This window comes from Stegostoma tigrinum, chromosome 7 (genome assembly GCF_030684315.1).
Source record: "Stegostoma tigrinum isolate sSteTig4 chromosome 7, sSteTig4.hap1, whole genome shotgun sequence".
Taxonomy (NCBI): Eukaryota; Metazoa; Chordata; class Chondrichthyes; order Orectolobiformes; family Stegostomatidae; genus Stegostoma; species Stegostoma tigrinum.
In genome coordinates, this window is record NC_081360.1 from 98,219,831 (window position 1) to 98,237,758 (window position 17,928).

The window sequence follows — 17,928 nt, forward strand, 5'->3', positions numbered from 1 at the left end:
CCTTGTCCACCCCAGTCCAACATCAGCACCTCTACATCATGATTCTACACGACTCTAAAACTAAGTTCATCTGTCACCCGTGCCAATATCATTTTCACTGTCCCTTTGTCTATTTACATCTGACGTTATCTCAAGTGACATCATAGAGCGACAGAAAATGTCCTAGAAAAGATACAGCACAGAATGAGGTCATTCAGTCCACCTGACAATGTGGTTAAATAAGCTTTGTGCCCATTCTAGTCCCACTTTCCAGCACCTGGCCTTGCAGGTAGCAGCATTTCAGGTGCAGATCCAGGTTCCTTTTAAAGGAATTGAGCGTTTCTGCTTCAACAAGAAAACCACCCAGAAAGCTTTTCTTTATGTCCTCTCTAATCCTTCTATTGAGCATCTTAAATGGTAGCCCTTGGTATTTGACTTTTCTGCTAGATGAGGTCTGCCCTTTGCCATTTATATAAAAAATTTAGATGAGAATATAGAAGTTACGGTTTATAAGTTTGCGGCAGGCACCAAAATTGGTGGTATAATGGGCAGTAAAGAAGGTTATCTAAGATTATAAAGAGATCTTGATCGATTGGGTCAATGTGCTGAGGGATGGCAGTTGGAGTTTATTTTAGGGATAAGTATGAGGTATTGCATTTTCGTAAAACAAAGAAGTGTAGGATTTATAACAACTAAAAATAGGGCCTTGGGTAGTATTGTAGAGAGAGACCCAGGGTTCAGGTTTATAGTTCTTTGAAATTTGCGTCACTTGTCAGTAGGTTAAGAACATCTTTCCTTCAGGGCTTTTTCACTGGAGCGTAGAAGTTTGAGGGGTGAACTTATAAAATCATGAGGGTTATAGATAAGGTGAATAGCAGGTGTCCTTTCCCTATGGTAGGGATTTCAAGACTGGGGGCATATTTTTAAGGTGGGAGGAGAAAGATTTTTAGAAAAGGACACGAGCAGCAATTGTTTTTACACAGAGAGTGGCTTGTGTGTGGAATGAACTTCCGAGGAATTGGTGGATGTGGGTACAGAAACAAAGTTTCAAAGACATTTGGGTTTGTGAATAAGAAAGGTTCGGAGGGATATAGGCTGAGGCAGGCAGGTGGCACTAGTTCAGTTTGAGATTATGGCGAGCATGGTCTGGTTGGACCAAAGGGCTTGTTTCCGTGCTGTATGACTCCTTAACCCGCTCATTATTTTGTATACATCAATTAAGGCATCAGTCAGCCTCTTCAGATCTAAGGAAAACAACCTCAGCCTATTTAATTTTTCCTCATTGTTGCAGCTCTCAAGCTCTAACAACAATATTGTAAATTCCCTCTGTACTCTGTCTAGAGTAATTATATTCATCCTGCAATGTGGTGACCAGATCTATACACAAAACGCCTGGTGTGTCCTAAACAGCATCTTAAATAGTTTCTGTATATTCCTGCATTCAATGAGGAAAAGCATCCCATATGCCTTCTTTATCACTTTACCTATCTGTGCTGATATCTTCAGAGACCTGAGGACATGCATTCAAAGGCCTTTCAATTCTTCTACCCCTCTCAGTATCATTAGCGTATCATGTAATCCATTGCTTTGTTTGCCCTCTCCAAATGAATAACCTTCAATCTCTGCATTGAATTTTGTTTGCCACTTTCCAACTTTCCAATCAAAACAATATCATCCTGCAGTTGACAATCATCCTTTTCACTATCACCTGCTTGGCCAAATATTTTGCTTCGTCTCTAAATTTCCCGATCACGTCACCCACATTTAAGTCTAAATCATTAATATTTACCACAATCAGCAAGGGACCCAACTCTCAGTCCATTCACAAAACATCTCTCGACTACTACGCTTTGCTTCCAGTTACTGAACCAATTTTGAATCCAACTTGTCTCATTTCCCTCTGTCTTATCATCTTTAGTCGAGTGTTTCTTTCTCTATTCACTCATGGGATGTGTGTGTCACTGGCTGGAGAGCATTCCTTACCCCTCCCTAGTTGACCTTGAGAAGGTGGTGGTGAGCTGCCTTCTTGAACTGTTGCAGTCCTCCTGCTGTGAGTTGACCCACAATGTTATTAGAGAGGAAATTCCAGGATTTTGACCCAGTGGCAACGAAGGAACGGCGATATGTTTCCGAGTCAGGATGGTGGGTGACTTGGAGGTGGTGGTGTTCCCATGTGTCTGATGCCCTTGTCCTTCTAGGTGGAAGTGGTTGTGGGTTTCAAAGGTACTATCTGAGGATCTTTGGTGAATTTCTGCAGAGAATCTTGTAGATAGTAGCAGTAGTGTGTGCTAAGCATCGGGGGAGGAGGGAGTGGATGCTTGTGGATGTAGTGCCAATCAAGCGGGCTGCTTTGTCCTAGATGGTGTCAAGCTTCTTGAATGTTGTTGGGGCTGCACTCATCCAAACAAGTGGAGAGTATTCTATCACACTCCTGACATATGCCTTGTAGACGGTGGACAGGCTTTGAGGAGTCAGGAGATGAGTTATTTGCCACAGTATCCCTAGCTTCTGGCCTGCTCTTGTAGCCACAGTGTTTATGTGGTGAGTTCACTTGAGTTTCTGGTCAATGGTAACATCCAGGATGTTGATAGTGGGGGATTCGGTGATGGTAACACCATTGAATGTCAAGGAGGTGATTAGATTGTCTCTTATTGATAATGGTCATAGCCTGGCATTTGTGTGGCACGAATGTCACTTGTCACTTACAGTCCAAGCCTCGATATTGTCCACATCTTGTTGCATTTGAACATGGACTACTTCAGTATTGGAGGAGTCACAAAAGGTGCTGAACATCGTGTAATCAATCATTGATGAAAATCCCCACTTCTGACCTTATGATGGAGGGAAGGTCATTGATTAAGCAGCTGAAGATGATTGGGCCTAAGACACTACCCTGAGGAATTCAACTCCTGGAGTTGAGAAGATAGACTTCTAACAAGCACGACCATCTTCCTATTTGCCAGGTATGACTCCAACCACTGGAGAGTTTGCCCCCTGCATTGATTGTTTTGCTAGGGCTCCTTGATGCCCCACTCAGTTGAATGCAGCCTTGATATCAAGGGCTGTCACTCTCACCCCACCTCAGGAATTCAGCTCTTTTGTTTGAAACAAAGCTGTAATGAGGTTATTTCTGAGCCGGTGCTGCTTGATAGCACTGTTACAGACAGCTTCCATCACTTTATTCAAGATCGAGAGTAAACTGATGGGGGGGGGGGGGGGGGGCGGTTTGTGCGTGTGTGTGCATGCGTGCGTGCGGTGGTAATTGGCCGGGTTGGATTTATCCTGTTTTTTTGAGTACAGGACATGGTTGGGCAATTTTCCACATTGTCAAGTAGGTACTGGTGTTGTTACTGGAATAACTTGGCCACGGGAGTGGCAAGTTCTGGAGCACAAATCTTCAGTATTATTGCCAGAATGTTGTTAGACTCCATAGCTTTTGGAGTGCCACACAGGAATTACAGTACCCCTCATCAATTCTCTTCATTATTTCCTCAGAATATTGATTTATTTGTAATCTATTAAATATTATTTTCACTGACTCTTCATCTATTTCTGTCCAGTTCTGGCTCTGTGATATCGTTGGGACATTTTTCGATATTAAGAGTACAGTACAAATGCAAATTCTATCTGTTAGTAACAATTTCCTTAGGCAGGTAAAACTAAAGCACCAGCTCAGACTTACCATGTTGAATCAGCTCAATGTGGTCACTAAGAAGCCAGCAAAGGGAGTTAGTCACATTGAGGAAACAGCGCAGAAAATCTTGCTTGACGTCATTCTTGAATTAAGAACAATTTTTAAAAACATTTTCAAGCAGGGAAAGATGTATTCAAATGCACTTTCTTTCAACGTTATATCAATGAAGTTGTTTCTGATCATATGTTTTAGTTACGCATCACCAATAATAAGATAAAGAGCAGACTGCATTGAAACAGGTCATTCATGGCATATTTGCTATACTTGAATTCTCGTCCAACCTTCCATATCTAATTCAATCAGCATAATCCTCACTTCACTTCTCCCACATGTGCTTAACTAATTTGCCTTAAGAAGTAATTACATTATTTGCTTTAATTGTTCTGTGGTAGTGAGCTTCACATTCTCAATGCTCTGCAGATAAAGAAGTTGCTTCTGAATTCCATATATGATTTCTTGCTGATTATCTGTTGATTGCCTCCAATTTGACTCTTCTCCAGATGTGGAAATATTCTCAACATGTCTATTCAATCAAAATCTTTCATAATTTAAATTATTTTTATTAAGTCATTGCTTGGCATGCTCCTTTCCAAAAACACGTATTGTTTCCTCAAGGGTATAAAAATTCAGATATGATATCATTCTTTATTTGCAACTTTATCAGTGCCTCAAAATTGCTTTTACATGATGGTGCCTAGAATTGTATGGGTACAACTTTAACGATTCACTAGTTCTTGTTAGTACACCATTCTCTAACAAATTACTAAATATGTGTAATAGGATTTCAGCTGTATCTGTTCGCACAAGAGCAGAGAACTGTTGACTTTGCTTGATTGACATTTCCATGAGGTTCATGTAAATTATTCTGTGATTTTTTTTGCCAAGTCTCAATGTAATTTGCACAAGGTGAACAGGTGTTAAGTATTTAAAGCTTTAACGTTACATTGAAGGTTGGTCTGACTGACACATTTATAGCACTGCAGGAACACACTTTATTACAAAAAACTGTGAACAGGCATTTCTTTTCTAAACAGCTTCACATATTGAATAGAGTCGTTCGTATAGGGATCTGAGTGAAGTGGACTTGGTGAGATTTATAGCAGAACTACATCCAGTGAGGACTATCTCAATGCAAGTCGCTGCAACTTTTTTGCATTGGTCAAGCAGTGAGGTGCTGAGGTGATGAGTTGCCAATTACAGGGATTACAGCTCCTGAAGAAATGATGTGTTATAAGGCAGAATGGATGAGGGAGTTTAAAGTGAAGAATCTCTTGGCGACAGTGACCATAATATGATTGAATTCACCTTGCAGTTTGAGAGGGAGAAGCCGGAATCAGACGTAACGGTATTGCAATTGAGGTAATTACAAAGACATGAACGAGGAGCTGGTCAGAATTGACTGGAAAGGAAGTCAGCAATCACAAGAGTTTCTGTAAGCAATCTGGGAGGCACAGCAGAAACTCAAGGTCCAAAAGAAAGAGCAAAGAAGAGCCAGGAGGGCACATAAGTCTTGGGCAGGTAGGATCAAGGAACAAAAGAATGATGAGAGTAAGTTTAGGGCCAGTCAAGGGCAGGAGTGGCAAGTTGTGCGTGGAGTCCAAAGAGATAGGGGAGGCGCTAAATGAATATTTTTCGTCTGTATTCACACAGGAAAAAGACAATGTTGTCAAGGAGAATACTGAGATACAGGCTATTAGACTAGATGGGATTGAGGTTCACAAGGAGGAGGTGTTAGCAATTCTGGAAGGCGTGAAAATAGATAAGTCCCCTGGGCCGGATGGGATGTATCCTAGGATTCCCTGGGAAGCTAGAGAGGAAATTGCACAGCCTTTGGCTTTGGACTTTGTGTCTTCATTATCTTCGGGAATAGTGTCAGCAGACTGGAGGATAGCAAATGTTGTCCCCTTGTTCAAGAAGGGGAGGAGAAGGTAATTAAAGACCAGTGAGCTTACTTTAGTTGTGGGTAAAGTGTTGGAAAGGATTATAAGAGATAGGATTTATAACCATCTAGAAAGGAGTAATTTGATTAGGGATAGTCAACATGGTTTTGTGAAGGGTAGGTCGTGCCTCACAAACCTTATTGAGTTCTTCGAGAAGGTGACCAAACAGGTGGATGATGGTAAAGCAGTAGATGTGGTGTATATGGATTTCAGTAAAGCGTTTGATAAGGTTCCCCATGGTAGGCTTTTGCATAAAATACAGAGTCGTGGAATTGAGGGTGATTTAGCGGCTTGGATTAAAAATTGGCTAGTTGCAAGAAGACAGAGGGTAGTTAGTGGTTGATGGGAAACGTTCATCCTGGAGTTCAGTTACTAGTGGTGTACCATAAGGATCTGTTTTGGAGCCACTGCTGTGTGTCATTTATATAAATGACCTGGATGAGGGCGGAGAAGGATGGGTTAGTAAATTTACAGATCACACCCAAGTCGGTAGTGTGTGGATAGTGTAGAAGGATGTTGCAGGTTACAGAGGGACATAGATAAGCTGCAGAGATGGGCTGAGAGGTAGCAAATGGAGCTTAATGCAGAAAAGTGTGAGGTGATTCACTTTGGAAGGAGTAAGGAATACAGAGTACTGGGCTAATGGTAAGATTCTTGGCAGTGTGGATGAGCAGAGAGATCTCGGTGTCCATGTACACAGATCCCTGAAAGTTGCCACCCAGGTTGATAGTTTTGTTAAGAAGGCGTACGGTGTGTTAGGTTTTATTGGTAGCAGGATTGAGTTTTGGAGCCATGAGTTCATATTACAGCTGTACAAAACTCTGGTGCGGCTGCACTTGGAGTATTGAATACAGTTCTGGTAGCCGCATGATAGGAAGGATGTGGAAGCATTGGAAAGTGTGCAGAGGAGATTTACCAGGATGTTGCCTGGCATGGAGGGAAGGTCTAATGAGGAAAGGCTGAGGGATTTGAGGCTGTTTTTGTTAGAGAGAAGAAGGTTAAGAGGCGATCTCAGAGACATAAAAGATGATCAGAGGATTAGATAGGGTGGACAGTGAGACCCTTTTTCCTCAGATGTAGATGGCTAGCATGAGGGGACACAGCTTTAAATTGAGGGATGATAGATATTGGACAGATGTCAGAGATAGATTCTTTACTCAGAGAGTAGTAAGGGTGTGGAATGCCCTGCCTGCAACAGTGGTAGACTCACCAAATTTAAGGGCATTTAAATGGTAATTGGATAAACATATGGATGATAATGGAACAGTGTAGGTTAGATGGGCTTCAGTTTGGTTTCACAGGTTGGTGCAACATCGAGGGCCAAAGGGCCTGTACTGTGCTGTAGTGTTCTACGTTCTATGTTCATTCCAGGGAAGATGATGAAGCAACCGTCACTGACAAGGGAAGCCAAGAACAACATAAAAGCAAAAGGAAAAACATACAATGTGGTCAAGATTAGTGGAAAGTCAGAGGATAGGGAAGGCTTTAAAAACCAGTAGAAGGTAACTAAGAAAGCAATGGGGTGGGAAGAGAAAGAGAGATAGTGAGAGAGATTAAATATGAGGGTAAGCCAGCTAGTATTATAAAAGAAGACTGCAAGAGTTTTTTTTTACGTTACCTAAAATAGAAAGAGATCGCCAAAAGTGGACATTGGACCACTGGAAAATGAGGCCGTAAAAGAAGTAATGGGGAACAAGGAAATGGCAGAGGAAGTGAATGGGTACTTTACATCAGAGAAAGATTTCAGTAACAAACCAGACTTCAAGAGAGTCGGGGGACAGAGGTGTGTGCAGTGGCCATACTTTAAGGAGAAGGTGCTGGGGAAGTTGAAAGGTCTGAAGGTGGAAAATCACCAGACCAGATGGATTACATCCCAGGGTTTTGAAGGAGATAGCTGTGGAGATTGTGGCGGCTTTGTCTGTAATATTTCAGGTATCACTGGAGTTAGGGAAGGTCCTGAAGGACTGGAAAATAGTTAATGTAACACCCCTGTTTAAGAAGAGAGAGAGGCGGAAGACATGTAAATATAGGGCCAATCTATGTGCTCCACATCTTATAAACTGGTAACAGAAGTGAAATCTTCAGCTTGCAGACTAATGAGATAGTCTTATAAATAGAATTCATGCAAATATGGCTCACAGCTAGACAGACTGAAACTATGAGCATAAAATTACCTCAACAGCTTGGAGGAATCGAACTTGCAGGCGGCGTGCCAGCAGCATCAGATTGTCTGCAGCTGATGGCAAAACCTTTCCATAAAACTCTTCAACATCTTCCTTTGGATTCAGACCCACACAGACAGTACTGAAAGTAATCAATTCAATTTACCATTAATTTTATAAACTGAAAATATTTCATCCTGCAATACATTCATCGAGCAAACGCAGGATATCCATCAAGACATTTGTGTCAAGTAAAATTCTTTAGCTCTGGTAACCAAACAAGTTGACCAGTTTGACAGCTAATGATGATAGTAAAGCTGCATTCTATCGTCAAAATGATTCAAGTTTTCTTGCATGGGTAATAACATATTCTCAGAAACAAAGGGCGCAGGTCACTACTCGTGACTCCACTGACTTCGTCTGCGGAAGTGCATCCAACTCCAGATCCTTGGAAACCACCTTAAGGAACTGGAGCTGGAGCTGGATGAACTTTGGAGCATTCGGGAGGCTGAGGGGGTAATTGAGAGGAGTTACAGGGAGGTAGTCACACCTCAGGTACAGGAAATAAAAAGGTAGATGGGTTACAGTCAGGGGACAGGCAGACAGTGCAGGGATCCCCTGTGGCCATTCCCCTCAATGACAAGTATACCGTTTTGGAAAATGTTGAGGGAATGACTGACTAGGGGTAAGCCATGGGGTACATGTCTCTGGCACAGAGTCTGTCCCTGTTGAAGGGAAGTGGGGAAAGGAGGAGAGCATTAGTCACGGGGGGCTCCATAGTTACGGGGACAGATAGGAGATTCTTTGGGAACGAGAGAGACTCACAGTTGATGTGTTGCCTTCCAGGTGCCAGAGTCCGTGATGTCTCGGATCATGTTTTCAGGGTCCTTAAGGGGGAGGGGCAGCAGCCCCAAGTTGTGGTCCACATAGGCACCAACGACATAGGTAGGGAAAGGGATGGGGATGTGAGGCAGAAAATTGGGGAGCTAGGGTGGAAGCTTAGAGCTAGAACAGAGTTGTTATCTCGGGTTTGTTACCCGTGCCACGTGCTAGCGAGGCGAGGAATAGGGAGCGAGCGAGAGCAGTTGAACACGTGGCTGCAGTGATGATGCAGGAGGGAGGGATTCAGATACCTGGATAATTGGAGCTCATTCTGGGGTAAGTGGGACCTCTACAAAAGGGATAGTCCACACCTGAACCAGAGGTGCACCAATATCCTGGGGCGGGGGGGTGGGGAAAGGAATTTGCCATTGCTGTTCAGGAGGGTTTAAAACTAATTCAGCAGGGGGATGGGAACCTGAATTGTAGCTCTAGTGTCCAGGAGGTTGAGAGTGGTGAAGTCATAAATAAGGTTTCAAGGTCGCAGGAGCGTACCTGCAGGCAGGAAGATGGTTTGAAGTGTGTCTACTTCAACACCAGCATCCGGAATAAGGTGGGTAAACTTGCAGTATGGGTTGGTACCTGGGACTTTGATGTTGTGGCCATCTCAGAGACAAGGATAGAACAAGGGCAGGAATGGTTGTTGCAGGTTCCAGGGTTTAGATGTTTCAGTAAGATCGGGGAAGGGGTAAAAGAGAGGGAGGTTTGGCATTATTAGTTAAGGACAGTATTACGGTGGCAGAAAGGACATTTGATGAGGACTCGTCTACTGAAGTGGTATAAGCTGAGGTTTGGAACAGGAAATGAGAAGTCACCCTGTAGGGTGTTTTCTATAGGCCTCCGAGAAGTTCCAGAAATGTAGAGGAAAGGATTGCCAAGATGATTCTGGATAGGAGCGAAAGTAACAGGGTAGTTGTTAGAGGGGACACCAACTTTCCAAATATTGACTGGAAATGCTACAGGTTGAATACGTTAGAGGGGTCAGTTTTTTGTCCAATGTGTGCAGGAGGGTTTCCTGACACAGCATGTAGATAGGAGAACAAGAGGTGAGGCCACTTTGGATTTGGTTCTGGGTAATGAACCAGGCCAGGAGTTAGATTTGGAGGTAGGTGTGCACTTCGTGATAGTGGCCACAGTTCAGTTATGTTTACTTTAGCAATGGAAAGGGATAGGTATATACTGCAGGCCAAGAGTTATAACTGGGGGAAAGGCAATTATGAGGCGATTAGACAAGACTTAGGATGCATAGGATGGAGAAGGAAACTGCAGGGGTTGGGCACAATTGAAATGTTGTCGAGGAGAATACTGAGATACAGGCCATTAGACTAGATGGGATTGAGGTTTACAAGGGGGAGGTATTAGCAATTCTGAAAGGCGTGAAAATAGTTAAGTCCCCTGGGCTGGATGGGATGTATCTAGGATTCTCTGGGACGCAAGACAGGAGATTGCAGAGCTTTTGGCTTTATGTCGTCATTATCTTCGGGAACAGTGCCAGAAGGCTGGAGGATAGCAAATGTTGTCCCCTTGTTCAAGGAGGGGAGGAGGGACAATCCTGGTAATTAAAGACCAGAGAGCCTTATTTCGGTTGTGGGTAAAGTGTTGGAAAGGATTATAAGATTAGGATTTATAATCATCTAGAAAGGAATAATTTGATTAGGGATAGTCAACATGGTTTTCTGAAGGGTAGGTCGTGCCTCACAAACCTTACTGAGTTCTTTGAGAAGGTGACTAAATAGGTGGATGAGGGTAAAGCGGATGATGGGGTGTATATGGATTTCAGTAAAGCGTTTGATAAGGTTCCCCATGGTAGGGTATTGCATAAAATACAGAGTCATGGGATTGAGGGTGATATAGCGGTTTGGATCAAAAATTGGCTAGTTGCAAGAAGACAGAGGGTGGTGGTTGATGGGAAATGTTCACCCTGGAGTGCAGTTACTAGTGGTGTACCGCAAGGATCTGTTTTGGGGCCACTGCTGTTTGTCATTTTTATAAATGGCCTGGATGAGGGTGGAGAAGGATGTGTTAGTAAATTTGCAGATGACACTAAAGTCAGTGGAGTTGTGGATAGCAGGGAAAGATGTTGCAGGTAATGAGGGACATAGTTAAGCTGCAGAGATGGGCTGAGAGGTGGCAAATGAAGTTTAAAGCGGAAAAGTGTGAGATGATTCACTTAGGAAGGAGTAACAGGAATACAGAGTACTGGGCTAATGGTAAGATTTTTGGCAGTTTGGATGAGCAGAGAGATCTCGGTGTCCATGGACGTAGATCCCTGAAAGTTGCCACCAGGTTGACAGGGTTGTTAAGAATGCACTAGGAATATTGCGTATAGTTCTGGTCACTGCATTATAGGAAGGATGTGGAAGGAGGCAGAGGAGATTGACCAGCATGTTGCCTGGTATGGAGGAAAGGTCTTATTAGGGAAGGCTGAGGGACTTGAGGCTGTTTTTGTTAAAGAGAAGGTCAAGAGTTGACCTAATAGAGACATACAAGATGATCAGAGGATTAGATAGGGTGGACAGTGAGAACCTTTTCCCTTGGATGGAGATGGCGAGCATGAGGGGACATAGCTTTAAATTGAGGGGTGATAGATATAGGACAGATGTCAGAGGTAGGTTCTTTACTCAGAGAGTAGTAAGACCGTGGAATGCCCTGCCTGCAAGAGTAGTAGACTCGCCAACTTTAAGGGCATTTAAATGGTCATCGGATAAACATATGGATGATAATGGAACAGTGTAGGTTAGATTGGCTTCAGTTTGGTTTCACAGGTCAGTGCAACATCAAGGGCCGAAGGGCCTGTACTGCGCTGTAGTTTCATGTTCTACTTTCACATGGTTCATAATTGTTGGGTAAGCGTTAACAGCACGACTCAAATCTAGAAAGTTACTGGTGAATTTATTAGAGGGTTTCAAGTAATATTATAAATTATGAGAATACAAATTCGAGTTATAAACTGATAAGAGATATACAGCATGGAAACAGACCCTTCGGTCCAATGTGTCCATGCTAAACAGATATCCTATATAATTCTGGTCGCATTTGCCAGCATTTGGCCGATATCCGTCTAAACCAGGAGGGTAGCAAATGTAATTCCCTTGTTCAAGAAAGGAAATACGGATAATCCTGGGAATTACAGACCAGTCAATCTTACTTCTGTGGTGGGCAAATTATTGGAGAGGATTCTGAGAGATCATATTTATGATTATTTGGAAAAGCACACTTTGACTAGAAATAATCAGCATAGCTTTGTGAGAGGCAGGTTATGCCTCACAAGCTTTATTGAATTCTTTGAGGATGTAACAAAACACACTAATGAAGGTCGAGTAGTGGGTGCAGTGTATATGGATTTTAGCAAGGCATTTGATAAATTTCCCCCGGGTAGGCTCATTCAGAAAGTAAGGAGGCATGGGATTCAGGGAAATTTGGCAGTCTGGATACAAAACTGGTTGTCCAATAGAAGACAGAGGGTGGTAATAGATGGAAAGTATTCAGCCTGGAGCTCGGTGGCCAGTGGTGTTCCGCAGGGATCTGCTCTGGGACTTCTACTCTTCGTGAACTTTACATATGACTTGTATGAGGATGTGGAAGGGTGGGTTAGTAAGTTTGCCGATGACGGGGAGGTTGGTGGAGTTGTGGACAGTATGGAGGGCTGTTGTAGGTTGCAATGGGACATTGACAGGATGCAGAGCTGGGCAAAGAAGTGGCAGATGGAATTCAACCTAGAAATGTGTGAAGTGATTCATTTTGGAAAGTCGAATTTGAAAGCAGAATACAGGGTTAATGGCACGATTTTTGGCAGTGTGGAGGAACAGAGGGATCTCGGAGTCCACATCCGTAGATCCCTCAAAGTTGGTACCCAAGTTGATAGGATTGTAAAGAAAGCATATGGTGTGTTGGCTTTCATCAGCAGGGGTACTGAGGTTAGAGCTGTGAGGTTATGCTGCAGCTCTATAACATCCTGGATAGACCACACATGGAATACTGCATCAGAGATAATGGGAACTGCAGATGCTGGAGTATCCGAAATAACAAAGTGAGGAGTTGGATGAACACAGCAGGCCGAGCAGCATCAGAGGAGCACAAAAGCTGACGTTTTGGGCCTAGACCCTTCTTCAGAAAAGGGGGATGGGAAGAGGGTTCTGAAATAAATAGGGAGAGGGTGGAGGCGAATCAAAGATAGATAGAGGAGAAGATAGGTGGAGAGGAGACAGACAAGTTAAAGGAGCAGGGATGGTGTCTGTAGAGGTGAGTATAGGTGGGGAGGTAGGGAGGGGATAGGTCAGTCCAGGGAGGATGGACAGGTCAAGGGGGCGGAATGAGGTTAGTCGGTGGGAAAAGGAGGTGCGGCTTGAGGTGGGAGGGGGGGATAGGCGAGAGGAAGAACAGGTTAGGGAGGTGGGGACGAGCAGGGCTGGTTTTGGGATGCAGTGGGTGGAGGGGAGATTTTGAAGCTTGTGAAATCCACATTGATACCATTGGGCTGCAGGGTTCCCAAGCAGAATATGAGATGCTGTTCATGCAACCTTCAGGTGGCATCATTGTGGTACTGCAGGAAGCCCAGAATGGACATGTCGTTGAAGGAATGTGAGGGGAAGTTGAAACGGTTCGCGACTGGAAGGTGCATTTGTTTTTTGCGAACTGAGCGTAGGCGTTGTGCAAAATGGTCCCCAAGCCTCCACTTCATTTCCCCCTTGTAGAGGGGGCCACAAGGGGTACAGCAGATGCAGTATACCACTTTGGCAGATGTGCAGGTGAACATCTGCTGGATGTGGAAAGTCTTCTTGGGGCCTGGGATGTGGGTGGGGGAGGAGATGTGAAGGCAAGCGTAGCACTTCCTGCGGTTGCAGGGGAAATTATCCGGTGTGGTGGGGTTGGTGGGGAGTGTGGAGCGGACAAGGGAGTCCTGGAGACAGTGGTCTCTCCGGAAAGCAGAAAAGGGTGGAGATGGAAAAATGGCTTTGGTGGTGGGGTCGGATTGTAGATGGCGGAAGTGTTGGAGGATGATGCGTTGTATCCAGAGGTTGGTGGGGTGGTATGTGAGGATGAGGGGGTTCTCTTTTGGTAGTTATTGCGGGGATGGGGTGTGAGGGACGAGTTGCGGGAAATGCAGGAGATATGGTCAAGGGCGTTCTCGGCCACTGCGGCGGGGGGGGGATGTTGCAGACCTTGAAGAACGAGGACATCTGATATTGGAATGCCTCGTCCTGGGAGCAGATGCGGCAGAGGCGAAGGAATCGGGAATAGGGGATGGAATTTTTGCAGGGAGGTGGGTGGGAGGTGGTTTTGTGCTCGGCTTGCTGTGTTTATCCAGCTCCACGCTTTGTTATCTTGGAATATTGTGTTCAGTTCTGGTCACCTCATTAGAGGAAAGATGTGGAAGAGAGGGTGCAGAGCAGATTTACCAGGATGCTGCCTGGATTGGAGGGCAGGTCTTACGAGGAAAGGTTGAGGGAGCTAGGGCTTTTTTCATTGGAGTGAAGAAGAATGAGAGGTGACTTGATACAGGTGTACAAGACGATGAGAGACATAGATAGAGTGGATAGTCAGAAACATTTTCCCAGGGCAGAAATGACTATCATGAGGGGCATAATTTTAAGGTGATTGGAGGAAGGTATGGGGTAGATTCTTTACACAGAGTGGTGTGTGTGTGGAATGCGCTGCTGGCAGTGGTACTGGAGTCAGATATTTTAGAGGCTTTTAAGCAACTTTTGGTAGACACATGGAGGACAGTAAAATGTAGGGTATGCAGGGTAGTTTGATCTTAGTAGGATAATAGGTCGGCACAATACTGTGGGCCAAAGGGCCCGTACTGTGCTGCACTGTTCTAAGTTTTATGTTCTATGTTCTAAACCCCTCCTATTCTTACACCCATCCAGATGTCTTTTAAATATTATTACTGTACCAGCCTACACCAGATTCTCCGGCATCTTATTCCATACACGCATCACCGTCTGCATGAAAATGTTGCTCCTTCGGTTCCTTTCATATCTTTGCCCTCTCACCTTAAACTTATGCCTTCTAGTTTTCATTTCCCCCACCTCAGGGAAAAGACCTTGCTGATTTATCCTTTTCATGCCCCTCATGGTTGTATAAACTTCTGTAAGGTCACCCCTCAGCCTCAGACACTCCACGGAAAATAGCTCCAAACTATTCAGCCTCTGTCTACAGTTCAAACCCTCTAACCCTAGCAACATCCTCATCCATGTTTTCTGAACCCTTTCAAGTTTCACAATATCTTTTCTATAGGAGGGAGACAGCATGACAGGCAATATCCCAAAAGTGGCTGAACTAACGTCCTGTACAGCCACAACATGACCTCTCAATCCTTTACTCAATGCACTGACCAAGAAAGGCAAGCGTACCAAATGCCTTCTTCACTATCCTACCCACCTGTGACTCCAATTTCAAGAAACTATAAACCTGCACTCTAAGGTGTTCTTCACAATCACTGAATGAAGTAACATTAAAGGAAGACTACAAGTGTTCCACCAGATTGGGAGGAAGTAAATAGTGATTCCTTTGCTGAATACTATTGTATAAATTGTGTGATCCTAAGCTCTGAATCACTTGCCATTTTAATTACTTGCCTGCTCCAGCCATCTAAATTGATCCTATGAAGCTTGAGTGCCAGCACCTCATTTTTCAATTAAACACTTTCAAATTCAATATCTATTTCATTCATTTCAGATGAAAGCTCTGGTTCCATTTTTTCTGGTGTTCGTAATGATTCTGCTAATCTCAAATTCAACCCCTCTAGAGCTATCTTGCCTTTCTTTACTTGTTCCATTATCACCCTCTTTTGCCTTATACTGTTGTTCCTTTGTCATTCACAAAATCCCGCTTTTGACCCCAAAATAGTCCTTCCGCTTTGTTTTTTTCTTGCCTCACCTACAGGCTTGCTTGAAAAATAACTGTATTCAAATAGACAAATAACTATATTCCATTCGCATTTATTCTCAAATTGATAGTGTTCTAGTCAATTGAGTGGTTTAAGCCAATTATAAACTTTTAATATCCCTAACACATTAAGTGGCCATAAAATAACAAATGTCACACTATTCTATCTTGCTCCAGGGTACTGGGACTGACTGGATGTGGCAAGTCTCTTATTTCCATGATCAGAACTCTGAATATGAACTGTGTTGTTTCAGGAGCACCTGCATGTAAAACGAACTCTGCTAATTTGCATTATGCAATACTTATAAGCTAAAATATACTCTGGACAGTAAAATGAAGGAATGGTGGAGATTCACGTCATAAACCAACGTATTATACTTTAGACAAACAAAATAATGAACCTACACCACATTTGATAGCTAGTTTGCTTGACTGAAGGAAAATAATTTTTATTGGCATTGAAATCTGATTTCTTCGATTAAAGGTATGCCAAATAGACTTCTGATTAAAACCCAGGTTGCCAGTGCATCTTTCTATTCTTGTGTTCACCAACAGAACAGAATCCATGATGGAATACCACACGTGCAAGCACCTCAGAAGCTTCACACCATCCAACTATATCACTGTACATTCAGTGTTGCTGAGTTAAAATCTGGGAACTCCCTTCCTAGTAGCACTTTTGATTCACCAGTACCCCAACGACTATAGCAAGTTCAAGTGGACAGCTCACACCAGCTTCTCTTCAGCAGTTAGAGTTGGGTGGTAAACGCTGGACCAGGCAGTGACGTCCACATCCCATGACAGAATAAAACACACATACTGCCAAGCATACATGAATGACCAACATAATGGGTGTGAGGTATTCAGTAATTAGTGAATACAATAAATCATTGTCTTCTGTCTTTGGCGAGGGTTAAGGTTTAACTCCTTTGCATTTGAACATTCCCGTGTTTCAGGGCATTTAAAACAAAAACATATCGGTTTGAACATTTAAATGGGAAATCATACGCAAATCCTTCGCGTGGAAATCTTTAGGAAAAGAATTACCTTTTTCTGCAGAAGCAATGTGGAATGGAACATTAATTGAGGATTCCTGATCTACTTTACCTGACTATCTCAGCCAGATCTACTGCCGTGGACCAGCTTCCTGGAATGTTGTGGTAGTCTTGTTTAAGCACCAATATACAATATTGAATCAGGTCATAATAATAAATATCCTCTTTTAGTTTCTGTTGCTCTTTGCTTTCTACAGGTGGTTCCTTCAGGATTTCTGTAAAAAAAAAAGGAAGACTATAAAAGGGGGATGAGTTAATTTCACACAAAATACAAAATTTCAAGACAGCCTAGAGAATATGGAAACATCACAGTTTGGTCCTGAATACCATTCACAATTGAGGAGATTTAAAGACAAAATCTTAACCACTCATGACTGCAAGATTCAGAGTAGTATGAAAAGAAAAATGCCCGTTTCATTAAGCACCAACGTAGCTTTCATTGTAACACCTTGAAATCACTAAATGCATTTTTACTCAGCTCCCCTCCTCTTGACATTATCAGCAGTTGCCATCCAATTAAAAATAAAATACGTTACCCACCAGTGCATGCCATGTACAGATCATGATGGGCACACAAAACAACGGTTTTCTCATCACCCCTGCAGGTACTTATGATGCCTAGAATCCAAGTCCAAAACTGCTGCAACATTTCTGATGTGAATCACACTCTAGCTAAGAGCCAAACAAAGTAATCTGGATGCACATTCCCACCAGTATCAAAATCCAAAGGTACATGAATGAATAAAATATTCAAGGGATGCACCTCATGCACACTGGAAATTGCAACTGTGTCATAAGATAAATAAATGTATAGTTAGGCGCACAATGACTTCATATAACACGTATGTAAATGTTAGCGAGTTTTGAGAAGATTTGTAGCTCAGGTTGAGGTTCTGGATGTGAGTTTGCTCGCTGAGCTGGAAGGTTCGTTTTCAGACGTTTCGTCACCATTCTAGGTAACATCATCAGTGAACCTCCGACGAAGCGCTGGTGTTATGTCCCGCTTTCTATTTATCTGGTTAGGTTTCCGTGGGTTGGTGATGTCATTTCCTGTTCTTTTTCTCAGGGGATGGTAGATTGGCTCCAAATCAATGTGTTTGTTGATGGAGTTCCGGTTGGAATGCCATGCTTCTAGGAATTCTCGTGCGTGTCTCTGTTTGGCTTGTCCAAGGATGGATGTGTTGTCCCAATCAAAGTGGTGTCCTTCCTCATCTGTATGTAAGGATACTAGTGATAGTGGGTCATGTCGTTTTGTGGCTAGTTGATGTTCATGTATCCTGGTGACTAGCTTTCTGCCAGTTTGTCCAATGTAGTGTTTGTCACAG

The 17,928-nt window shown here is 43.3% G+C and overlaps 1 protein-coding gene across 5 annotated transcripts in view; it reads right to left on the minus strand.

The window, feature by feature from the left end:
• Positions 1-17,928, minus strand: part of LOC125454377 (IQ calmodulin-binding motif-containing protein 1-like) — a 65,050-nt gene that overhangs the window by 37,550 nt on the left and 9,572 nt on the right. For all 5 annotated transcript variants that reach the window (XM_059647546.1, XM_048535065.2, XM_048535064.2 and 2 more), the window contains 3 exons: positions 16,656-16,818; positions 7,788-7,917; positions 3,662-3,755 (listed from right to left, as the gene is read on the minus strand). In XM_059647546.1, coding sequence (XP_059503529.1) covers positions 3,662-3,755; positions 7,788-7,917; positions 16,656-16,818 — 387 coding nt within the window. The remainder of the gene's footprint in view (positions 1-3,661; positions 3,756-7,787; positions 7,918-16,655; positions 16,819-17,928) is intronic.